The following is a 27,531-nucleotide window of genomic DNA, read 5'->3' as shown; positions in this document are numbered from 1 at the left end:
ATATGATATTATTTTGATTTTGATCAAATTGATAGTAAGAAAAATAGTAATAAATATAACCTATCATATAAAACATTACATAATTAATTGGATTTTCATAAATAAACTCACACACACTATCTCTCTTTGGTAATTCAGAGGTGAATCCATGGGCAAAATTATGAACTGAGAAAAGAGCAAAAAAAAAAAGAATTCTTGCAAAATGAAACTGAAATAGATGATGCCTATAAATTGCATACCCCGAGGTGAATCTTGACCTCAGCACTCTTATAAGTTATAACTGACTATTCTGCATCTTCAGTTCCTTCTGTCTTTCCCTCACTAACAATATACTAAGTTCTTCTCTCTCTCTCTCTCTCTCACTTCAGATCCATTACTCTCTCTCTCTCTCTAGTTTCTTTCTGTTTTGACAAACCCTTCTCTGTCCCCCTCAAACCTTAAACACAGGAAGATTATCCTAGGTAGGTATTCATTTTCTAGTATTTCACAAACACAAACACAAAACAAAACCAAAAAAACAAAAAAACAAAAAAAAATCTTTTTTTCCCCTTTCTTTTGAAAAAAATCTCATTTTTTCCCCAGTTTACTTCCGTTGGCTTCTGGGTTATTCAACAATCCATGGTTGTTGAAGTTCCACAAATTAGAAAACCCAGATGAATTGCCATGATTTTTTTTTTTTTTTTTACCCCCGAAACAAACATGACATGTTTTTTGTTGACTTCTCTCTCTCTCTCTCTCTCTTTCATTGAAATCTTTGAGAAGTAATTGATGAGATTTTTGGGTTCAATTTTCTGGTCCCAAGTTGTCATCTTCTTCTATCTATCTTACCCAATTTGGTTAGTTTCTCTGCAAAAGCTATTTCAAAAGCTCATCTTTATGGAAGAAAAAAAAAACCACTTTTTGTTCTCGTCCTTTTACCCTTCATGGACTACTTTTTCTTTCCCTTTTGACTATTTTTTTTTTTTTTTTTGGCTTTTTATGTTCTTACAGTTCATGGGTCACTCACAATTACTTTTTGTAATGAATTCTCTTCTTTATATCTCGAAATCTCTCGACCTCGATTTGATTGTTGTAGAATTTTGATTTTGGTGTTTGTTCTCTTGGAAAGTTTAGTTGACTTACATGAACAAGGGAGAAAATAAGGAAAATAGAAAGAACATAACTCAGAATATTCGTCGTGATTTCTGTTTCTGTCTTCCTTTTATTCTTTTATTTTATTTTGTTTTTGTTTTTGCAAATTTAACTCTGTTTTGGTCTTTCTAAATGGTTCAGAGTACTTCTTGAATGTGCATTTGTCATGTTTCTTGCATTTATTTTCAGAATTTATTCGTCTGGGTCCAGTGGCAAGGAAAACAAGGAGGGAACATTAAAACACCTTAAATTATAATAATGATGATAATAAAGAAACCGGAATTGAATAGTGCAGTTTGGCTTTATCTATATTTTTCAACTCCAATGACCAATGCAATGTTTGTGTTTATTGTTTGTCTTTTTCAGAATTTTTTTTCTTCTTATAAACTAACTATTCCACTTTTACCATTTTGGGGCAGCATTAAAAAATAATAATAAGAAGAACTCTTTACTCAATCCGCTATATAATTGATTGCTTTTGTTACTTTTTTCGTGATAGGTGCTGCAGCTGAAGGACTGTGAAGATGCTAGAGAAAGTGGAAGTATTTGACACGGAAAAAGTGATAGAGGAATTTGAGGCTCTGACAAAGGATGCTGAGAGGATTCAAAGGGAAACACTGAAAAGGATCTTGGAAGATAACGCATCAGCTGAATACTTGCAGAGTTTGGGACTCAATGGAAGAACTGACCCTGAGAGTTTCAAGGCCTGTGTCCCTCTAGTCACTCACAAGGACTTGGAGCCTTACATCAACAGAATGATTGATGGTGATGGTGATTCTCCTATTCTCACTGGAAAACCCATCACAACCATTTCTTTAAGGTTTGACGTTGACCCCTTCTCCCTTGTTTCATCTAAGTAGTTTGAATTTGCAATTCATTAGTTTCTGAGTTCTTAAAAAAAAGTGAAACTCTTGCAGTTCTGGCACTACTCAGGGTAATCCAAAACATGTACCATGGAATGATGAATTGTTTAAAACCACAGTGCAGATATATCACACCTCTTTTGCCTTTAGGAACAGGTATTCTTCACTCACATGTACCTTTTTCTTCTTTCTTCTTTCTACTCACAAAGCTTTTCTGCTAGTTGGAATTGGAAACTGACACAAACAATTCCATTTCTGAAGAGAGTTTCCCATAAAAAATGGAAAGGCTTTAAGCTTTATCTACAGTAGCAAGCAGTTCAAAACAAAAGGGGGTCTTGCAGCAGGAACTGCTACAACCAATGTGTTCCGCAATTCAGGGTTCAAGCGTGCAATGAAAGCACTTCAGTCCCAATGTTGCAGTCCAGATGAAGTGATATTTGGTCCTGATTTTCACCAATCATTGTACTGCCATCTCTTGTGTGGGCTAATTTTCAGGGAGGAAGTTCAGTTGGTGTCTTCTACATTCGCACATAGCATTGTCCATGCTTTTAGAACCTTTGAACAAGTGTGGGAAGACCTATGTGCTGATATCCGTGAAGGGGTCCTTACAAGTAGGGTCACAGTTCCATCCATTAGAAGTGTCATGTCTAAACTGCTCAAACCAGACCCTGAACTAGCCAACTTGATCCACAAAAAGTGCATGGGGTTGAGCAATTGGTATGGTTTGATACCAGAGCTTTTCCCTAATGTTAAGTATGTTTATGGGATCATGACTGGGTCAATGGAGCCTTATTTGAAAAAGTTGAGGCATTATGCTGGAGAGTTGCCTTTATTGACTTCTGACTATGGATCTTCTGAAGGATGGATAGCAACAAATGTGAGCCCAAGATTGCCTCCTGAATTGGCCACTTACACTGTGCTTCCTCAAATTGGTTACTTTGAATTCATCCCTCTGACAGACATGGAAAGAATCTGTATGGATCCTAAGCCAGTGGGCCTCACTGAAGTTAAGGTCGGTGAGGAGTATGAGATTGTTATTACCAATCCAGCAGGTACCAAATTCTTCTCTAGTTATTAATTGTTTTCTTCCATTTAATAAATGATGACTAAGGTACACATTCCACCACACTGCCAAATTTTGATACTGACATGATATTACCATAAACACAATAATTACTTGACCAATTGTGTTTTGTTTTCCATCTAGAGTCTTGAAAAGGAAATGCATTTTTTCCTTTAAATTTCAGAATATTATTCTGTATATTGTTTTCTGAAAGGGAATAATGCTTACGGGTTAGTCTATATTGGGAATATAAGTGAGTAATTGTGGAGAGTATTCTAGAGGGATTTCACTTTCTGACAAAGCTTTTAGCCAAAATGCTTATTAATAAAACAAAAGCTATTTACTTTTCATTTTTTTTTTGTGGGGCGGTGATATGACCCACATGGGACCAGCTTAAAGCAATTTTTTCATTCTGATTTGCAAAGGAACATAGTACATACCTAATCACATTAAGGTAACATACTTACACCATTATAAGTTACAACATAGGTCTATTCTTACAAGTTACAACAACTAATTTGGATTTGTTTCATAGAACTTACTGTGCCTGTAGTTATCTGCATGTATCATTTTATTCTAAGATTTTTCCTAATATTGTAACTTGGATAATTTGCAGGCTTATACCGGTATAGGTTAGGGGATGTGGTGAAGGTTATGGGGTTCCATAACTCAACTCCACAACTCAAGTTTGTTCGCAGGTGTGGTCTTCTGCTTAGCATTAACATTGACAAGAACACAGAGAAGGATTTACAGTTAGCTGTGGAAGCAGCATCTGAATTGTTAGCAGAGGAAAAATTGGAAGTTGTTGACTACACTAGCCATGTTGATTTATCCAAAGAACCAGGGCACTATGTTATCTTCTGGGAAATCAGTGGTGATGCAAGTGAAGAATTGCTTAGTGAATGCTGCAACTGTTTAGATAAGTCTTTTGTTGATGCTGGCTACACTAGTTCTCGTAAAGTCAATTGCATTGGGCCCCTTGAACTCCGAGTTGTTAAGAGAGGAACATTTCAAAAGATTCTTGATCATTACCTAGGATTAGGTGCTGCTGTTAGTCAGTTCAAGACACCAAGATGTGTAGGTCCTAATAATAGCAAAGTGTTGCAAATATTGTGTGAAAATGTTGTGAAGAACTATCTCAGTGCTGCTTTCAATTGAATAAAATTTGGTAATATAAATTCATAGAAGTTTCGTTTCAGTTTTTTAACCAATGTGCAAATTTTTACCTCCTTTTAACTTTTTTGTTTTTCCACTCATAATTCTTTATGTTCTGCCACCTTCATCACCTCTGTTGCACCCTCTACAATAATATATAGTCAATGGTTGACCGTAATGGATAGAAATCCACATGTTCGGTTGGTAATGAAATCAAAAATGTTTTTTTAGTATTGGAGCTAAAGGCCATGATTGTCGTGAATAAAGGTGATAGATCATATGAATATGTACCCTATGGACAAAACAAATCAACTTAAAAAAAAAAAAAAAACCACGAATTGCATTAATAGTTTTATGTTAGATTTTTCTAACAGATCCCTCACACAAGAGTCTATTGAAATTAAAGAATAAATAATGCACATACCAATCTATGTGTGCTCTCATATACATAGAAATATTAGAATTTTAGTATACACATATAGTATCTCTTTTCTCCCTCAAGAATATGCATAATGCCTTAAAATTTATCCATGGCTGATTTCAAAAGGAATTAAAAAAAGATTTTGTTGATATACAAATGCGTTTTCCAAGTTGTTTATGTTAACCAAAGATAGGAGGATGAAAAGTGGAGTGGGGAGACAAAACATGCTTACATAGACAAAATATAGAATTTCTCCTTGCGAGTGGGAGGCTTTAATTGTGGCTTAAACACTCCTAAGACTATTGATGCACCAATCAGAATCCCCCCATGATAACAATTGACCACTAATTAAAACAAAGGACAAATAAGCTTTCTTCAGCATCATCAACGTAGCTTTCACGTGACTGAGACTTCTTTACTGTGATTAGAAGGGGAAAAAGTATAAGAATCTCAGTGCTAAAAAGCAGTTAGGTGAACCTTACAATGGAAGAACATACTGGTGGCCTTGTGTAGTAGTTACTGGCTATGCATGTGTTATGGACCTCAGAAAAGCTCATATTTTAGAAGGTTTAAATAGGGCTAACATTTAAGAGGAAATTAAGAAAATATTTTTTAATTATATTAATTCTACTACGACAGCAATGGATCAACAATTCGACCCCAAATACTCCTAAGAGGTCCAGAAGTCCACTCCTGTCAGGTAACCTATCTATAAATAAGGAGCTAAACCAATAAGGTACGTATTCTCAAAACCTTCTCTCTTAGCTTATCACTATGCACACACCCTACGCCTTGATTGCACAGTGATCCGCTGATCTCTACGGTACCTCCCCATAGGTACCTGAGAGAAAACAAACAGATCTTATATTAACATATCAATCTCTGATTGGACATCTTGATTTATTAAATCGCAAGACAATATTTTTTTTTTTAATTTTACTTTTTGATATTACCCATGGTTCATCGATTACTACATGGGTGATAAAAATTTTCCTATCAAATTTTAACACAACTACGTTTCATATACTCAATTCAAGATCACAAATTACGTTAGAGTAACCCTTTATCAATTAATCTAGTGTTTGGTAGTGCTACGACGGATTTTTGAAGGGACAATGACCGAAGTGCCTCACTTTTTGCAAAAAATTACTTGAATACAATGCTCTGCAAATATTTTTTCAAAATGCCATGTCACCTAACTCGCTACAACACTTGCGAGTTAGGTGTGGACACGTGGCAGAACGTGCATGGCCACGTAATTGTTAATTAAATGCAATTAATTAACACTCCTAAAAATAATTAATTAATAGTTTATATTAATTATTTTAGCTTAATTCAGTCTATATCAATTTAAATTATTTTATAATTGTTAATTAATTATTTTTAGGAGTGTTAATTAATTTCATTTAATTCAGTTTACGTTATGTTAATTTTTTTTGAACCGTTAATTAATGTAATTTTTTTTTTGGTAAGCAATTAATGTAATTTAATTTAAAAGTGTTAATGAATTAAATGTAATTTATGTTTATTAATTATTTTAGTTTAATTCAGTCTATATTAATTTAAATTATTTTATAACTATTAATTAATTATTTTTAGGAGTGTTAGTTAATTTCATTTAATTTAGTTTAAGTTATGTTAATTTTTTTAAGGTAATGTAATTTATTTAGAAGTGTTAATGAATTAAATGTAATTTATGTTTGTTAATAATTTTAGTTTAATTCAATCTATATTAATTTAAATTATTTTATGACACACACGTAATATGTTATGATGCATAGTACATTTGACGCCACGTAATCTCGTTGCTCTGCGCAGCAGCTTACGTCGCTATGCACCTTCTGCCACGTGTCCACACTTAACTCGCTATAAGTATTGTAACGAATTAAATGACGTGGTATTTTAGAAAAAAAATTGCAGCATTAGGTAATTTTTTGCAAAAAGTATGACACTTTGATTGTTGTCCCGCTTTTGAAAGGCTAAAGTTGTCCTTATGAACAAAGAAATTGAGTATTTCTTTTAATTTATAAAATAAAATAAATTATAACCGTTGACAGTTAATGAATTATATATACTAAAGGTTTATTGTTTTTATAAGCGATAAATTTATCTCTTAAAGCACACATAAAAGTGTGTGAGGCTCATGTGAATCCATATGAAGATAGGAGAGAAAGAGAAAATATAGACCTCGCACACTTTTATATATATGTAAAAAATAAATTTATCTCTTATAATATGAGAAACAATAAACCTATATACTAATACTGCTAAAAAAATTAAATTGTTTTAAGATTCATTTTTTCTGCAGTTACTGCAGATAAGTTATCTGCAGTAAGTCTAACACGACATCGTTTTAGGACGGAAATCATGGTGTTTTTATAATTTTAATTTATTTCAGGATTTTTATAGTTTTTATAATTATAACTTTTTAGTCTTTCAATCTCAAAACAACGTCATTTTAGGAGTAAATACAGAAAACTTATCTACAATAATTATAAAAATATTTTTCTCATTGTTTTATGGTTAAGATATTTTTTGTAGTTTATAAAATCTGCAAAAAGATCCAATCTAAAATAAAGAGTCACCTTCAAGTCATCTAGATAAACATAATGAACAATTTTGTCAGTGTCTCCAGATATTCCATGTACTTTATAGCAACACCACCTTCATTTCCATAGGAGATTGGGTTGAATTTACTATGATTGTCTGGGGCTAATCTATTGGCAGTAAAACATAGAAATAACTCTTTGATGAAACTCTTACTAGAATATTAAAGAATAGGACACGAAAAAAGTAGGACAACCATTGCGTATGCACATACGTGACATTATAGACTACAAGTTATATTCACCAAAAAAGTAAAAAAAGATTAGAAGTTTTTTTATTAATAAAAAAAGATTAAGTTTCATGTCATGACGTGTACACGGCATATCTCCATTGCGCGTATTCTCACTTGTCTGTTTTGACGTTCAATAGATGTAGCAATTTTTTTTTTTTTTTTTTTAAATTATGTAGCAATTTTAAATACCACCAGCTGACACAATACGATCACAACCGGAGATATTTGTTGATCCATTTTTAAATTGTTTGGTGTTCGTGTTATTAAAAATTATCACGAAAAATTTCTTATCTGTTGAGTGTCAACTTGTAAACACGAAACTAACCCAAGTTAATATTTTTACATATTATTCATATTGTGTTATGTTATCTCATGTTGTGTCGACTCGCGTAATAAATAACACTTTGAGATGAATGGGTTAATTTTAGGATAGTATTATATCAACCCACAAAATAAATTGTGCTCGTAATGAAGGTTTTGACCCGTTTTTAAATTTGTATCGTAATTGTTGAGTATATTCACGTTCACGTTATGTCATATAATGTCATGTCAACCCATATTGCCAGCCCTACCTTACAATTTTCTGATAATCATTTGGCCTAAGATTGACTAATTGTTAGAGATATGTAAAATCATTAATGTAACCTCATCCATCATCTTAAATTTTTGGGTTGAATTAGTTCTTTACATGATATCAGAACCTCGGTGTCACAAGTAAGTTGAGCCTGATGCATCATCCATCTTTCAAGTCCAATGGGCTCTCTTGCGAGGGGACGTGTTAGAAATATATAAAAGTCTCACACAACAGATTAAGCTTTCGAGTTGAATTGGTTCTTTATATGGTATCTCTTATGAATGTAGGTTAGGCCTAATGCATCATCTACTTTTTAAGTCCAATGGGCTCTCTTATGAAGAGACGTGTTAGAGATATATAAAATCGTTAATATAGTCTCATCCAACAACTTACGTTTTTGGGTTAAATTTGTTCTTTACATGGTATCAGAGCCTAGGTGTCCTGGGTTCAATCCTCACTGCCTCCTTTTTTTAAGTAAGTTGGGTCTGATGCATCATCCATATTTCAAGCCCAATGACTTTCTTGTGAGGGGGCGTGTTAGAGGTATATATAAAATCATTAATGTAGCCTCACTCAACAACTTAAATGTTTGGGTTGAATTGGTTCTTTACATGGTATCAGAGCCTCGATGTTTAGGGTTTGATCCTCGCCGCCCTATATTTTTTTGTGAAATTTTTTAGCACAGATAGGTTGGTTGGGCCTGATTCACCTTTCAACCACAATGAGCTTTCTTGTGAGTAGACGTGTTAGAGATATATAAAAATATTAACTTAGCCTAACCCAACAACTTAAACTTTTAGGTTAAACTCATTCTTTACCGAAATAATAAAAATCCCAATTCGGAAAAACAGTGAGAATGTGAGCCAAAGCTGTTTCAAGCGAACACTTTCGAATTAATACACTAGAAAAAAAAATTGATACTATTTCTAGTTATAATAATTTTAAAAAAGTATATTTATTGAAATTTGAGATTTTTTTTTTGGTGAAAAGAAATTTGAGATTTCGGTTATGCATCCTCGTGCTTAACTGCGGTTTGGTTGATGTGGTTATAAATGTGACTCCATATTTGACATAACAATATAGCGATTGATTAAAAACCCTATCCAAAGCGGTGTTGATAAAATTGTCGAAGATGCAGTCAAAAACCGTATTGAAATCCATGACGGAGGAAGAGTAAATAATAAAAGCAACAACTGTTATGAACCAAATAAAAAAATTAGAAGACAGGGACGGAGAGACAAGGAAATTGAAATAGAAGGAAGAATAATTAATGCAAAAACAGAGTTAAAAGATAAGAATAATTTGATATGATTTTTGGAATTTTGCGTTTTTTTAGAAGAAGGTTATATTTATGATCTATTTTCGTTTACAACCTCTTACAATCATATTTTAACAATTTATTTTCCTTAATCAACGGTTATCATTTATTGCAAATTAATAATTAATTAATGAGTTTGATTTACGAAAATAATAACCGTTGATTGACGGAAATCAACGGTTAAGATATGATTATAAATAAAAATAAGTTGTAAGTATAATTTTTTTTTCTTTTTTTATATTATTATCGGTTCATCGATAATTCGACTAGTCCAATTTGAGTCTGTAGCATCATATGGAATGCAAAACTCCCCAAGATTTAACATAGATACATTCTCAATGATTCGAACTCGGGACGTTAGAGTATCCTTATACCAGTTGATCCATGTATTTGGTGATAGAATTTTGTTCTCATTTCATTCACCCAGGTGGCCTCGTATCCAATAGAGTCCGCCACAAGGCAAAGTTGATCCACGTTGATCAAAGATTCAAAATCACCATTAATTCATGTCAATCTAATATTAAAACAGTTAAAGATAATAAATATTAACAATTCTAATTGATATCAATCAATTATGATTGATATCAATTTGATCATTTTTTCAATCAACCATCTTGTTTACTTGTGTAGTAACCTAATATTAAAATCAATGGATCTGTCATTTTCTTGGACAAACCTGAGCCAATTATTTGTATAGAAAAACCCTTTTAGATGCAGATGCTTTGTATGATATTGATCCTCATCATGCACATGGTTAATGTTAAGAATCTCAGGATTTAAATGTATTAGCATGGTATTTTATTTTGTTGCCAAGAACAGCTTTGGCTCCATAATATAAAAGTGGATGCAAAGTCTCCTTGAACCAATCTTTGACACTACCAGAAAATTCAGGCAAGATGAGAACAGCTTCTATGGAATTTGAAGATGAGAAAGAAGTAGGAGCATTTCCAATATGGGATTGTGGCAGCCCATTATATGATTCACAAGAGTTGATCTCAGTTTCTCATATAATTGAGAGGCATATGATGGTGTGGCCATATCTTAATGGATCAAAGAAGATCATCACCAAGCTCTCTGATCCTGGTGAAGTGTTGATTTCAACTGCAAAAGTCAAAGGTTCTTCCAAGTTGACCAGCTTGAGTGACTTTTTTGAGAAGATCATGTGGAAGAGGAAGGTGACTAAGGAGGTACGGGGAAAGAAGCACAAGAAAATAAAAATTTGGTTTTCTGGATTTTATAATTGATTGGTTTGTGGAGGAAATCCTGTACTCTCATGAATAAAATAAGGTGATGAGAATGCGAGTTATTCTTTGTTCTTAATGTATTTTGCATAAAAGCAATGTATTGCTTCATTGGATTTTTGATCCTTTGAAATTGTTTAATATATATCATACTCTTTCTTGACTATAATTCAGAGATGGTATTAGTTTTGAGTCAAATTTCGCTCCTAGTTTTGCTCATTATAATTCTGATATATTTTTTTCCTAGATTCAAATATTATGTTTTGCAATCAAACATCAAAGTGAGGATCATATATATAGAGTTTATCAGTTGGAATGCTTATAAAAAATTGAAGTTAACATAATTTCATTCTTCATTTCAAAGGGCATTTTCCCTAATTTTCCTCTTCTTTTATCCTAAAATAACCCAATAGTTATGATTATTCTAGCGGTGGATGAATCTTATCATGTACCATTTGAGATATTTCCACTGTCCAATTTATCATATCTCCTATGCAATATGACCCATATCTATCAGATGTAGCAGAGCATTAAGTGTCTCATTCATAACACTGTGAGATATAAATAAGTTGACTTTGGTTATCTATGATGACTATGTATATGATGTAGGATGGATATGAGAAGTCATATACACCATGATTTTATTTTGGCATCAATATGGGATTGAACCCAAACTAGTTTGGGATAAGCATCAATATGGGATTGAGCCATGTTGTTTGTTTCCTATTTTTGTGAATTTCCCATGTGGAAGTCACTTTTATGAATGGTGGGAGGGCAATGTACTCAACCAAAAAAAGTTCTGTTTCTATACCATTAATTGTGTACCACCTTATATATAACACATTAACAATGTTCTTAAAGAGGAAGATAATAATGACCTGCATAACTGAAATGATACACAATACAATGAATGATACATAGCAACATTTTTTCTTGTTCTAGAAAATTAAGAATTTCTCTAGACCCACTTGGCATGAAACATAGGACAATAAACCCAACATAGAAAGAACCAGTAAGATCAAGCCTAACCAGACCTAACATCTAAAGGTTTGATGTCTCTTTTAACGTACTAGTTAGCAAATTGTATGTACTTAAAAGTTCCACATAAGCGTTTCTGTTGTGTCTCAAAAACAACGACTAAGGCAAAAAATTAATTTATTATGAGTTGTCACTTTAGAGTACCAATTTATGCAGAGATGCACTTTCATAAACCAAAGCAACACATATAAATTATCACAGTACCTAACTGTATACTAACTACCCAAACTTCTGAAGATGCTTTGATCATGCTTAGGTGGTTGGTGAATCATGAATGGCCTACATAGACAGGTACATGACACTCATTACCTATGGTTGAAACTCTCATTTTAAATTATTAGTTTTGGTCATTTTCCTCAACCGTCAGAGTTAATACAACCATTTACTTTATTTCATTTTACATAGATATAACTCTCAAATATTATATACAAATGATATATATAAAGAAAAACTTGGGGGGGTTGGGTTATCCCATTATGTTATGATGGCTAGCAAAAACCTTAGTAGGCAAAGGCAAATACAATGCAAAGATGTTGGCATTTATAGGAAACTCCGTCGAGACCAATCTAAGGCTGCAGAAGAAAACCAAGAGGAGATGAGAACAACAAACTTGAGTGGAAATCAAACCCTGATGAATTCAGCAACAACATTGAAGGGAAAAATAGATGAGGAAGAACAAGAAGAAAAAGCAAAGTCCATGTGGGATTGTGGTAGCCCATTATATGACTCATATGAATTGGCGTCCTTTAATCATCTTATAGACAGGCATCTAATGGCACTCCCATCTCTGCATGGATCAAAGCCTACTCATCATTCTCATGATCATATAGTTTCTGTGATGGCACAGAAAGTTGGGTCCCCAGAGAAATCCAAAGGGTCTTTAAAGGTCTCCAGATTGAATAAATTTTTGGTGAAGATAAGGAAGAAGAAGAAGGGCAATGAAGATAGGAGAAAGAAAAACAAGGAAATGAGAAAAGGCCTATCTGGGTTTGTTGTAGATTTACTTTATTTGTGCAAGAAATAAGAAAATTACATGAATAGAATGAGACATAAGAATATAAAAATTTATCTTCATTCATGCTTGGATTGCAATAAATTAGTTCCATAATATGTATAAGAACTTTGCTTTTGGTCTTTAAATTTTGGTGTTATGGTCCTTGATTGTAATTTGTACCATATGGATTTCTGTAATAAGCTTTTCTTTTCCTAAAAAGATTAATATAGTTATCTTTTACTTCAATAAAGATTTAGTTTTCCACTACTCTATACAGGGGAAGCACCTACTGAAATCCAAGTTTTTTAAATGTTAAATTTTGGAAGTCTCTTTTGTCACAACATATGTATATGAAATTCATAAAGCTCATTTTAGCTGTCAGAATAAAAAACGCCACCTGAGAAATATATTAGAAGTCAAAGGAACTTTGATTTTCTTTTCTTTTTTTTAAACTATGATTAGTCAAATGTGACAAATAATTTTCAAAAATGATAGGTGCTCTAGATAGGGGTGAAACTGGGCCGGGCCGGCCTACAAGGGCCTACGGCTCGGCCTGTGTCAGGTCAGACCTGATCTAGTATATTTCGTAAAATAGGCTGGGTTTGGGCTATGAAAAAGCTTGTTTAATAAATAGGCCGTAGGCCGACTTTCACAAGGTCTGGCCTATAAGCCTACAGGCTGACCTATATTGTACTATTTGTTTTAAATAAAATAAAATAGAATAAGTATGCCTTAAAAAAACAAGAGATATAAATTTAATCAATTGCAATTATTTATAACTTAATTATATTCGATTATATATTAATAGAAATCTGACTTTATTTCTTATGTAGGAGGAAACAATATCTCAACATGTTAGATTGTGTATATGAATATATTAAAAGATTTTTGGGAGAGCTTATACTTACTACAAGCATCATGCATGATGTGTTTGTTGGATTCATGTAGTTATTTTAATTTGCATAATATGGATTTGTTTGTTGGAGCTGATGAAATATATGTTATTTAGCTTAAGCATTTTGCTTTTGAAAGTGACTTAAATGCAGATTATGATGAATTTTGTTGTGATTCATGATTCTATTTGGACGTTGAAATTTTAATTTTTGGTTTAGCAACAAAATTTGAGTACTTTGTGAAGTTGATTCATGGTTATGCTTGGAAGTTAAAAATTAACAGGCTAATGGGCCAGGCCAGACCATTTGTTTTTTTTATAAACGGGTCAAGTCAGGCTAACAGTTAGACTTGTACTAGGCTTGAATCAGGCTAAATTGAAAGTTTTTTGCATAGGCTTGGGCTTTTCAGGGCAAAGCTTGGCCTAGCCCAGCTCACTTTCACCCCTAGCTCTAGATTTAACATATACTTCATATAATAAGAATAAATATTAATTTATTTATATAATCAGTTAGATAGCATACACACACATAAGAACAAAAAAGCAGAGATTAGATAGCTCTGCTTATAAAAAAGTATATGTATGAAGCAATATTAATTTGAAGAACAAATATTTTGTTTTTCTATTAATTTTTTAGATAGTAAAAAGTCAAAAAAAACTTCATAGCACAAGAACTTTAATAGGAGAAATGTTTGTTACATATAAAAAGGCAACACATAACTAACATAAGGGAACATGGGCCATTAACAGTGAAAGAAAAAAGGGAGAGAGAAAATACGAAATAGATAGTTGTAATGCAAGTTGTGTGAATTATGTGAAAAAAGTATGTATAAATAACATTATCGATTCTATAAAGGAACCTCAAGAAATTTTTATGTCTTTAAAGTGAGCTTCATTTAGAAAAATAGAGTAATGCTACACAGTTTTAAAAAAAATACTCGACTTTTTAAAATTCAACTGTGGATAAAAAATTATATTGTTGGATCCTACGGTTATACAATGGATCGGTTATCATCATGGTATGGCCATGATCCATTGCAAATAGTGTTGTATGGACTTGTCAATTTCAATAGGAGATGGGTTTCATGTTGTCAGAAACCAACCCACTCCACATGGACCCTTTGTTCCTTTGTTATCACCTTCACCTCTTCCAACAACTGCCTCAATATTTCTTCTACTTTCATGTTCTTGGCCATAGAACATTGTTGTGAATAATATTAGGAAAATATGTTTCTAATTTTAACTTATATACACACAAAAAATAAGTAGGTCTCATTTTTTTCTTTCTCTCTTTTCTTTTGTGGGCTCATCTCCATTAGAAGCATATTACCTATGGTATTATTACTATAATCTTTACTCACATTTTAACAAAACTATATGTGAGAAAATAACAAATTCTTGAAAACTCAGTTGTCAGCTAAGCTACATTTACAGGTTTTTAGTCCATATTTTTAGTAAGAGTGTTTCTCTTTCTTCTTTTTTTTAACTGAAACTTTGTCTCGATGTTATTTAAAAGGTAAAAGCAGCATTAAATTTGTTAGAAAAAGCAGGTAACAACCACCCACCACGATTAATTTCCATTTTCACCAAAGGAAAGGGAGAACTATTGTCCATTGCAATTTTTTCTTTTTTATAAAAAGTAAAATAAAAGTTTTTTTTTTTAATGTAAAGGAAAGCTAAAGCGATTACAAACTGCCGCTCCTGGGCCACGTAGTGCCCAGGCTATCTTCTAACACTAAATTTCTACACCCAGCAGGTGGAACATCAAACCAAATAGTATCCCAATCTGTACAAAGCCTATATGTAGCCATCCAGTCAGCCACTTGATTCCCTTCTCTGTGAATGTGACAGAGTTCCACACACCACTCTTTAGCCACCAACAGTCTGGCCCTATTTACAAGCAAAGAGCAAGGGTGAGAGCTCACACAACCCTCCTTCACAAGTTGTAAAGCTACCAAAGAATCACATTCTAGAATAACTTGTCTCCTCCCATCACCCCAGGCCCACTCCAGACCTATGATAATGCCCCAAATTTCAGTCATTAACATTGAACCATATTTTAACTTCTTGCAAAAACCCTTAATCCATTCCCCTAACTCATTTCTTACAACCCTTCCACAGGCTAACCATAAACCATTCCCCCAAAAGCCCCATCGGTGTTAATCTTAGTCCACCCACTTGGAGGAGGGGACCATCTAACCAGTATCTCAGCAAAGTTCCCCAACGCCAATCCAGCACCAGCCAATGTCTCATTTGCCACTTTAATATTAGCATAATATTGAGAAGCCTGAGCAAAGATCTCTTGCGGGCTAGATGAATTGCCAGTGAAGACCAAGCTGTTTCTATCCTTCCATATAAGCCAGCACACCACTCCAAACTTCAACCTCCAATCAAAATACTTTTTACTTCTGTTGAGATTAACCTTCAACCAGTTCTCCATATCCTTATTAAAAAAGGACACTAACTCCCTGCTGTCCACCCAAAGGCTCCACACCTCTCTCGCCCAACTACAGCTTCTAAAAATATGGTCATTATCCTCATTCAGCTTCTGACATCTAGGACAGGCACTACTCCCTGCCATATGTCTGCGCACCCTTTCAGCATTATTAAGTAGTTTATCACCTACTAAGAGCCAAAGGAATAGTTTAATTCTTTGAGGACCTTCCCATCTCCACACAAGGTTCCAATCCTTAGTACCTGCAACTCCACCTTGATCTGCAATACAATTATAAGCTGAGCAAACAGAGAACTCACCAGAAGAAGAAAGGCTCCAAAGAACCGTATCCTCATCATCAGCACTATTAGGGGGACATATATTCTCAAGCATTTCCAGGGCATCTCTAGGCAAAATGCAATTAATCTTGTTCCAGTCCCAATGACCATCCACCACACAATCCACAGCCCTCCAATGAATTGAATCTGCAGGAATATCAGTCACTGCTAGATCACTGAGCCTAGCCCCATTAGGCAGCCATCTATCAAACCAAAAAGATGTGTTGAGACCATTTCCAATCAAAGATCTCGAGTACTTTAAAACAGACTCCCAGACTCCATGAATCCCCTTCCAGACATTGGATCCTAATCTACTGTCACTCAGCTGACCAAAATTGGAATTCTCCAATTTATATTTACTTCGGATAACCCTCACCCAAAGATCCTCCTTTCTAGATAATAGACCGAAGCCTAATTTCATGAAAAAAGCCTTGTTAATCAGTTTTTGTTCCCTGAAACCCAAGCCACCATCTCTCTTAGCACGACACATTCTCTTCCAGCTAACCAGATGAGTCTTCCTTTGGGTAGAGGAAGAACCCCAAATGAAACTCCTAGTAGCTTTTTCCACTTCATTACACACCCCAAATGGAATGACAGGAGCTTGCATGGAGTATGCAGGCAGTGCTTCTAGCACTGATTTGGCTAAAGTAGCCTTCCCAGCTAAGGACAAAGATTTCTGATTCCAAGAAGAGAGTCTACCCTGAACTCTATCCAACACATGTCTGAAAGAGTTCTTGGTGACCCTTTTATGCTGAAGAGGGATCCCCAGATATTTACCAAGATCAGGAGTGATCCCAATGCCAAGAGAACTACTAATCTCCCTAGCCTTCCCCAAACTGACATTCTTAGAGAAATACACCCTGGTTTTATCAGTGCTCACCTTTTGCCCAGATGCTCCAGCAAAAACTCTTAAGACTTGATTAACCATGTGTGCCTGCTCTAAACTGGCTTCAGCACAGAGGAGAATGTCATCAGTAAATAGGAGATGAGAAATAGGAGGAGCATTCTTCCTTAACAGGATAGGCTTCCAGGCTTTTATCCCTACAGCCATTTGAATAAGCTGGGCCAATACATAATACAAACAAATAAGGGGAGATTGGATCCCCTTGCCTGATGCCTCTACCTGGAAATATGCTCTCAGTAGCGACACCATTCCAGAGAAGTTGCATAGAAGCCGTGGAAATACAATTAAAAATAAGTTGGGAAAGAGAATCTGGAATCCCAACATCCTTCAAAGTGAGCACAAAACTCCAGTCCAGCCTGTCATAAGCCTTCTCCAAATCAACTTTAACCATCATCCAGCCTATGTTTCCTTTCCTAGCCCGCATGGAATGAATAACCTCCTGAGCTATGATAATGTTATCAACCCCTTGCCTACCCTTAATAAAACTGCTTTGGTTGAGAGAGACAATTCTAGGCATCAAATCCCTTAATCTTTCCGCAATAAAAGTTATATATACACACACACACACACACACACACATATATATAATTACTCTTTACTAAATAATTTTATCTCAAAACTTACCATTAGATTAAAAAATTATACAATGTTTTATTAATATAAATCAAGTTTAACATAATATATATTATGCTTTTAAAATATATAAAAAGGAAAAGTATTTGTCCTTTTAAATGACACAACTTATATTCTTTCACTCTCACAAAGAGATGAGACCCACATCTTTATATTTTTTTGTCCTCTCTCTCCTCTTTTATCTATCTCTTTCTCTCACTTAAAATGACACAACTTTACATCCTTTAAAATGATACACACTTTTCTCTATATAAAAATAATATTTATTTAATTATATTTTTATTATTGTCCAACTCTTATAAGATTTGACACAAATAATCAATCTAATAGACAATTACAATTCAACAGATGGATCAATTTATAACGCAATTAATATGTAATAATTAAATCTGCGACTTCCCAATCACAATCAGTTCAGCATCTAATTGTGATTTATAGTTTTGAAATATATGAAAATAATAATTATTTGATTATAGTTTTATTGTCGTTGAAGTCTATAAAATTTTGCATAAATAATAAACATAATAGATAGTACTTACAATTTAACGATTGGATGAGTTTGTAACATAATATGTAATAATTAAATCCAAGGATCAATTTTTAGGTTTTGACCATTTGACAGTAATATCATTTGTATTTTTTTAAATTTTACCCGAATTAATTATGCCTATATTTTCTATAATTTTAAACGTTTTTAATTAATTTTATACTTTTAAAATTTTGCTTACATTCAATATATTCGTAGAATACACATAATATTTGGTAATCATGTACCTCCTTGAGCATTTAAATTGATACACACTACTTGTTATTAGATGATTGATCCCTTTTTTAATTACACTCTTCTTTTTTCTTTTTTCATAAAAGTATTTCTCTTGCCATAGGAGATGAAGTTATGTTCAACAGCATCAAAATTACATCGTTTTAGGAATTAAAAGAAGGGTTTATTTTTTCTGATGTTACTTTAGATAACTTTATCTAATGTTCATCAAAACGACGTCGTTTTGGGACGAAAATCATGGTATTTTTGTAATTTTAATTTATTTCAGGGTTATAATAGTCTTTATCATTCTAATTTTTTAATTTTTCAACTCCAAAACGGCGTCGTTTCGATGAAAATTAGATAAAATTATCTAAAGTAACATCGAAAACTTTTTTCCCTTAAAAGAATTAATTAAGGATATTTTTGAAATTTTATTTGTTTCTTTGTTATATAAATTTTACTAAAATATCCTTTATTAATTTTTTCAATCCTTAAAATGATATAATTCTGCAATTAATAAAAATAACTTTATCTCATGTGACAAGAGAAATGATAAAACTAAAAAAAAAAAAAAAAAACTTTTTTTCGAACAAATCTTGAGTGCAGCGGATGAACCTAAATCCTATAAAAAAAGGAATTTAAATACAAATACAAATTAAAAACTAGATTTAAATGAGAGAAAATTTTCTACTTTTAGAAAGAAAAAAAGAGAGAGTACACACTTAGCTACTCCTGCTGCAACTAATAAATTTTCCTTCTTTTCAAAATTTCACAAAGATGTTGTGAACAATTCTTAGTTCTGGGTGATTTCGTTAAAATTCAGGGACTAGAAACATGGGCTGTCAACCGGTCATATTCGCAGTTACACTTCTAGGCCGGCCTAGTCCTAGCCCAACTAATAGAAGATCGAACGATCTAAATCTCGTAGTTAATCCAGGCCTTACAAAACTAGAGAAGGAAAAAAAAAAACTTAATTATCTCCGATCTATAGTTATTAAAATCTTGATTTATCATTATAATTTTATGTTTTTATGATTTTTTTATCAAAATAATTTTACCAATATTCCAAACATTTTTATGTTTTTACGATATTTTATGATTTTTTATATTACAATTTTACGCTTTACGATTTTTTAATCTCGTTCCGATTTTACTTAAAATCTCGATATTAACAACTTGATCCTATCATTTTATCCTCAAAGTATTAATTTATGGAAAATGTAAGTTTATCTTATGTCATAAACTATTCTATAGTTATGTTCTTAATTTCTTTTTTCCATTTTTGAGAAGTGAATCTCATTATTTTGTCTCTTAGCTCAAGATATATTCTCTCCGATTATACGAGAGTATACAAATCCTAATTTTACACCGAGATTAAAATCGCAAATGTCCCAAAAATGATCGAATTTTCAAAATCCAATCCTTGAAACAGACTCCGCTAACCAATTATGTCATCCCTTGAAATTCATTTTTCATGAATTTTGTTTTTTGGTAAATAGGAAAGGAAGTGATCTTTTAAATACGAAAGGAAGTGATCACCGTTGTCTTTAAAATCAGATCGGAAGCATAATTTGATCTATCAAACTTTGAATTATGATGTATTTATATAATTAATTTAGAATTCATTTTTTATGCTGTTAACGTAGATAAGTTATCTGTAGTACACCCAATACGACGTCGTTTTGGGGCAAAAATCATGATATTTTTGTAATTTTAATTTATTTCAAGGTTATTATAGTCTTTATAATTATAATTTTTTATTTCAATCTCAAATTTATATTTTTTCCGCAGTAATTGCAGATAATTATTATATTTCAAGTTCATTTTGGGAGTAAATGTAGATAATTTATCTGCAGTAATTGTAGAAATATTTTTCTGATTAATTTATATTCATATCATTTCAAATCCATTTTTATCACAATGGTTAATGTTAATATGCTGTCATCATATAACCATATTAATTAATTACATTTAATCAGATTTTTAAATATATTGTTTGATTGAATTTGTTTAAAATATAATTTTAATATTCATTTATAGTGAATTTGTTATAAAATAAAGAGAGAAATGAAAAAGAGAAATACACAAGAAGTAGGGCAGAAATCTAATTCTCATTCAATTGTATACTCCAATACAAATAATGTCAATATATTATTACAACCATGAATGAGGGAGTAATGATCCATTAGTGCAGTGGTTATATAGTTATGAATGAGAGATAATTACATTGTTACTGCCAACCGTAATGTCATCCATAAATGTACCGATATTGCCAACGGTAACATAATTTAAGTCATCTATATTTTACAACACTTTCTATTGGATGACTAAACACTTTGAATATGCCTCATTAAAACCTTGCTAAAAAAACAGTGGGATAAAAGCTTAGCGAAGGAAAAAGAGTACAATATTAATATAGAAGCTTTTGTTATACGTTAATATAGACTGCCTCATTAAAAACTTTTCCAAGAAAAATCCACGCATAACTCCCCCTCAGTTAAGTTGTATAGCTAGTTTATCAAAAAAAGAAAAAGTTGTATAGTTATTGCCGGAGCTAAGGCGAGTAACAGTTACAATTTTCCATAAATGAAAATATGGAATTGATGTTTTAAATTTTTTGTTCATTTCCCCCTATAAACCGCTTCTCATTAAATCTCAATTAGCGAGAATAGAGATGAGGATAATTCTTAACACTCTAGGCTCTTTCTCTTTAAAAACTAATCAAATTCATTAAATGAATTATTGTTTCTTACCTTATAGGAGATAATTTTATCTGTTACACATATATAAAAGTGTGTGGGGCTCATGTGAGGCTATGTGAAGAGAGAAGAGGAAAAAAAGAAAAAAATATGGACCCCATATGCTTTTATGTGTGTACTAGAGATAAAATTATCTTCTATAATATGAAAAATGGGGAGAGTTCTTTTGACTCCAGAGTAAGACTTTTAAGTCTTACTCCTCATCTTAGCCGTTTTTGTAAAGTAATTAATAATTAATTAATTAATATGACTTCCTAAATTATAACCGTTGGATGTAGGGGTGTAAATGGGCTGGGCTGGGCTGGGCTTTGGCCATCCTGGCCCAAGCCTACGTAAAAAAAAATTCAGCCTATCTGGCCTACTGGCCTATTAAAGGCTTTATTTGTAGGCCAAGCCCGGCCCATTTTCAAAAATAAAAAAGCCTGACATGGCCTACAGGCCTTGTAGGCCACCCACTATATATACTAATAAAAAAAAATAATTGTATAGAGCAAAGAAAGTTCCATTCATGCATGCACCAGTACTTCTCATAAGAAAAAAATGACAAACAAGAAAGAGTCAACATAATACCTCAGCTCTAGAATGTATATCATAGAGGAATAGAGTCAAAGAAATAGGAAAAAAAAAAAAATACAATTACTGGATGCTGAAATAAAGTCTACAAGAGAATGTCATTCATCTAAAAATCTTTAAACCACCATCAAGACAAGAGAAAGAAGAGTATTATTGAAAGATCTTCATCAATAACATCATAATCCAGCAAGGTACCCATTGCTCCATGGTATTAAGCTGCGACGACATGTAAAATTTGGAGACATTAGACAAGTTTTCCTTTCATAAAATAAAATAGCACAAAAAGTAAGAGATATTGGTATTTGGTACTTTGTGTCTTTGCCAAATAAAATAAATATTATTTTATTATTTTATTTTAATAAATTAAATAGGCCAGCCTACAAGGCTGTAGGCCGGGCTTGACAAAATTGGCCTATGGCCTATTTATTAAAAAAAAAAATTTATAAGTCTAAGCCTACTCTACTTTTCTGAAAGGCCGAGCCTGAGCTGGGCTCAATGTAGGCCGGGCTGGACCAGTCTGGCCCATTTACACCCCTAGTTGGATGGACGGAAATCAAGGACTGAGATGAGGAGTAAGACTTATAAGTCTTACTCTGAAGTCAAATGATCTTTCCCCATGAAAAATATTAACCTATTCATTAAAATATAAAACTAAATTTCATTTAAATTCATAAAATATAATGTAAATTAGTTCATTAAAATATATTGAATAAATAAAAACATATTTATCAAATTACACTAAAGTAAAAAAAATGTATAGCATAAATATAATTGTAAATAAATTTTAATCCAATAACGTATTTCTAAATTTAAGAAAAAAATAAATTTTAAGTAAGATATAATATAAAAGTTTCAAAATAAATATGAATAATTTTAAACCATTTTAATTTTTGGTGCACGCAATACCATTTTAATATTTAGTGACTAAAAAATTGGGGTCCCAAATTATTTTATATTTTTTCACCCACAATTGGAATCATGGTAAACGTTCGGTAAGTCAGTGACTGTAATATATATATATATATATATATATATAGGGTTTATTGTTTATTATGTCACTGGATGGTCAAGTCAGTATTAAACTACGTCGTTTTGTTTATTTATTTCCTTATATTTATTGATTCACCTTTGAATGATTATGATTTCTTTTTTTTTCTCTCTTCCTTTATCACCATTCATTCACTTTTGTACGGTTATGATTTAGTGGCTGGACAAATGTTTATATCCAGTGACTTGACACTCATCAAACCCACACACATATATATATAAGAGATATTGTTTGACTCCAGAGTAAGACTTATAAATCTTATTCCCTATCCTAGCCGTAGATTTTCGTCCATCTAACGGTTATAGTTTAGGAAGTTATATTAATTAATTAATTATTAATTACACTATATATGACAATCGCTGATTTCCGTCCATCAACGGCTTGAGATGAAAAGTAAGACTTAAAAGTCTTACTCTTGAGTCAAAAGAACCCTCCCTATATATATATATATGGGTTTACATTTCTGTGACTTCTGTACGTGCAGCAATCAAATATTTTCCATATATATATATACTTAAAGGGTTTGCATTTGTCATTTAACATGACATAACAAATTTTCCTACACACACAACATTTTGTGGGGCCCACACTTTTTGAAGAAAAAAGAAAAAGAAAAAATTATGGCACGCCAAACGAATCTCTATAACATTACACAATCACTTTTCCTAGAACATAACTCCTATAAAACCCATACTTAAAAGCATTAAAAGTAGGGAATCATAACTATATAAAGGATGAAAGCATTAAATGTGAAGAATCTTAACCATACACTTGTCGTTGCTGTACGTAAAGTAGTTGCAGAAAATATATATATATATATATATATATATATATATATATATATATATATATATATATATATATAAGGATATTCTTACTACCAAAATTTTCTACTACTAACTCACTACCTATCTAATCACCATTGAATTAAAGAGAGAAAATGCTAAAAAAATTTTGAAAAAAGAGAAAATGTTGATCCAATAGTAAAATGATTTCTGCAGCTGCTGTACCTACAGCAAGCAAGGATCCGCGTCCGGATCCTAGGATACGGCAACGGATCTTGAGTTTTTGTTTTTTTTGTTTTTTTTTTTAAAGCCGTGGGGCCCACTTTTCTGTGTCAGCTGTAGATAACACTATCTACGGCTGCTGCAGAAATGTTAAGCCCTATATATATATATACATATATATGAGAAAAATATTTCTCAAGCAGCTTGAGATAAGTTTATCTCCGGCTAACTCTAAACTACTTCGTTTTATTTATTTATTTCTTTATATTAATTGATTTACCTTTGAATGGTTATGATTCTCTTTTTCTCTCTCTTTCTTCATCACCATTGATCCATCTTTATATGATTATGATTTAATAGCCGAAAATAAAATTATCTCAAACAGCTTAAAAAACGATAAACTATATATATATATATATATATATATATATATATATATATATATATATTTGGTACTCAGTGACTGTCATATTATCTTATTTATTATTATTATTATTTGACTTCTGTAAGTCGGTGACTGTCACATTCTCACTTCATTGTATTGTCCCCCTTTTTTTTTTTTAAGTAGCTTCCCATTTCAAACCCTTGGATAATAATAAATAATATTCATGATAAAAACTTTATAACTAGCCAAAATTGATTAGTTTTTCAATATTATGAGCTTCTTTCATGGCTTTTGAGTCTCCTAACTAAAAGATAATTAAATTTAAAATAACATTAGTTGCACTTTTAAACTCAGATTTCCTCCCATGAGGCAGAGAGCGAAATATTTAGTGAGTATTTGGTTAGAGCTATAAATATACGGAAGTATGTGCTATATGTATTAAATTTTAAGGTTCTCAAAATTAATTTTGTGGGGGAATAAAATTAATTTTGAGAAAAGTGAGATATTTTACATTTTTCGATGAACATAATTGAGTTTAGTTGAGATTTACGAAATTTTTAAAAACGTCTATATTTACACTTTAATATTATTTTATTTTACTATTTAAACAAAACATTTTCTCTTAATTTACTTAAAAATATCTTTTTTAAATACAAATCAATATTTTTAGTATTAATTCATTCAAATTCAATTCTACTAAACATTAAACGAACCTTAAGAAGGGAAAAAAAGAGATAAATATAAAAATAATAATCTTTATTTTTATTGGGAAATGATTAGTTTACAGACTTTTTTTTTACAAATTATACTAAGTACGACCAGTCAGACATATGTAGTTTGTAAGAGTTTGTAAACAAAAAGTTTATAAATATAACCTTCCCCATTTTTATTCTATCGGAGTTTTTATCATTAATTTAGTTTAATTTAGGCACTTTATAAAAATAAAGTAATAATGTTTATATTTTCGGAGATGTTTATTTAAAACATATTTATTTGTTATATACATTAAATGGACAGAAAATAACAGCACAAATAACAACACATATTTATTTATATATATGTGTGTGGTTAACATTTCTCTAGCCTTTTACTTTTAACTATGTACTACGACTAGTGCATAGTTATAATGTTAAAGTTATTTTTTTTTCTCTCCTCAGTCACTTTTTCGAACTTATCTGTTGACGTGGAGAGAGAAAAAAAAGCAACTTTAATATTATAATTATATATTATCTGTAATACATAGTTAAAAGGGATAGCTTGATTACCAAAAAAAAAGGGATAGCTTAGATAAGTTTATCTCAATTGCATAGAGAAAATATATATATATATATATATATATATATATATATATATATATATATGAGGTAAGATCATTTGACACTAGTGTCAAATTTAAAGTATGACATCTCATCTGAGAGTCGTTAGATCAAAAAAGATCAATAACTCTGATTTGTAAGCATGTGACATCATTGGTCTTTTTTTATCTTACAGTTCTCAGACGAGGTGTCAAACTTTATATATATATATATATATATATATATATATATATATATATATAAATATTTCTCAAGTTGCTTGAGATATATTTATCTTCGATCAGCCCAAAACTACGTCGTTTTGTTTATTTATTTCCGTATATTAATTGATTCACCTTTGAATGTTTATAATTTCTATTTTCTCTCTCTTTCTTTGTTACCATTGATCTATCTTTGTATGGTTATGATTTAGTGGTTGGAGATAAAGTTATCTTAAGTAACTTGAGAAACGATAAGCCTATATATATATATATATATTGACTTTATTGTTTCTACAGTGAATATAGATAAGTTATCTACATTCACTCCCAAAACGACGTCATTTGGATTCAATGTAGATAACTTATATACTACTGCAGAAAGCAGAAAAAGAACCCTATATATGTTCTGAACCTAATAATGGGTCTTATATGCTCTAAGAAATATTAGATTTTATTCACTAAAGATAAATTCTTTCTATAATATAGGAGTCTGTCCAACCTTCATGGTAGAACTATAAGGGAGTTTAAAGGACCTAGAGGTTGCTTTGAATAAGGGGTGGAGGCAAAACATTTTTAAAAGTGATGCGAGCAATGTCATCACTATGCTCACTAGGCAAGGTGATGCAGCTCGCGAATCTCACTTAGTAGCTCGAGTACGAGTATGGTTGTCAAGAGATTGGAATATTGGAATATTAAACTAGTTCATACATATCGTGTAGGTAACTCGTATGCAAATTGACTTGTTAGCTTTGGATTGGATCATGGACTACCGTTGTCTCTAATGTTGTGAGTTAGCCTTTGATCCTCTGAAGAAGTGTGTTTAGGAGGTGATTTTATGGTGAATCAATCATAAAAACTAACATGCATGAAGTTCAAATTTTAAGTCTTTAAAATGCATGAGTTTGAAGAGGGTTTGTCTAGTTGATGATGTTGTGACATGAATAGACCTTGGTGCCTTCACCAAATATGCTAAGGAATGATATTTAGTGGTGAAAAATTAATGAAATAATCATTTGGGCTACCTATGTGTGTTGGCATAAATTTATGTATGAAAAAGTATGGTATCTTGCATTCAAGTAATGTTGTGAATGATGATGGTCATGTTAGTTGTTTGTGAGTTGATGGTGATTATTATACATTAAATATTGTAGTGTTAATTGGATTAGTTGGTAGCCATTGGAAAACTTGGATTGTGGATGAAACCACCAAAGCATGCTTCGGCCATCTTGTGAAAATATGCATAGGAAGCTTGCAAAATTTTGAATGAAGCTTGGAATCAAATTCTAGGTTTATTTCAAGTATTGTTAAGGTCAAAAAACCTTGTTTGGTTTAGTGTTCATGTTGATTTCTTAAATGTGAGTATTCTTGAGAAATTGGGATAATTGGTCATGACTAGATATTGGCGTGATTGGTTATGTTAAATATGATGAGAAATAGTCCTTAATGATGGAAATATGATAAAACCAACTTAAACACCATGTTAGAATTTGATGAAGTAATTAAAGTGTTAAACTTTGTCACTTTAACGCTTGAAATGGAACTCTTATGGTGTTGGTTGTTTGGTTGATAACCTAGGTTGGGAACAAGTGACTTTGTGCTAGGAGATCAAGTGTTGGACTAGTTTTCTTGGATTTCAAGTAAC

At 31.9% G+C, this 27,531-nt stretch overlaps 1 protein-coding gene across 1 annotated transcript; it reads left to right on the top strand.

The window, feature by feature from the left end:
* Positions 1–290: 290 nt before the first annotated feature.
* LOC133295072 (jasmonoyl--L-amino acid synthetase JAR6-like) lies at positions 291–4,220 on the top strand. The gene is made up of 5 exons (XM_061493859.1): positions 291–461; positions 1,631–1,951; positions 2,049–2,150; positions 2,256–3,046; positions 3,674–4,220. The coding sequence occupies exons 2-5, from the start codon at positions 1,656–1,658 to the stop codon at positions 4,213–4,215; spliced, it is 1,731 nt and encodes a 576-aa protein (XP_061349843.1). The 5' UTR covers positions 291–461; positions 1,631–1,655; the 3' UTR covers positions 4,216–4,220.
* The last annotated feature ends 23,311 nt before the right edge of the window (positions 4,221–27,531 follow it).

Source organism: Gastrolobium bilobum, unplaced genomic scaffold (genome assembly GCF_033153095.1).
Source record: "Gastrolobium bilobum isolate Gb01-03AN ecotype WA unplaced genomic scaffold, APGP_CSIRO_Gbil_v1 utg913, whole genome shotgun sequence".
Taxonomy (NCBI): Eukaryota; Viridiplantae; Streptophyta; class Magnoliopsida; order Fabales; family Fabaceae; genus Gastrolobium; species Gastrolobium bilobum.
Note: the sequence above shows the minus strand (reverse complement) of the source record. Positions and strands in the feature narration are given on the sequence as shown.

Coding starts and splice junctions, on each gene's coding strand:
- LOC133295072 (XM_061493859.1), top strand. CDS start 1,656: ATGCTAGAGAAAGTGGAAGTATTTGACACGGAAAAAGTGATAGAGGAA. Junction 1,952..2,048: donor ATCACAACCATTTCTTTAAG/GTTTGACGTTGA, acceptor AAACTCTTGCAG/TTCTGGCACTACTCAGGGTA. Junction 3,047..3,673: donor TGTTATTACCAATCCAGCAG/GTACCAAATTCT, acceptor GATAATTTGCAG/GCTTATACCGGTATAGGTTA.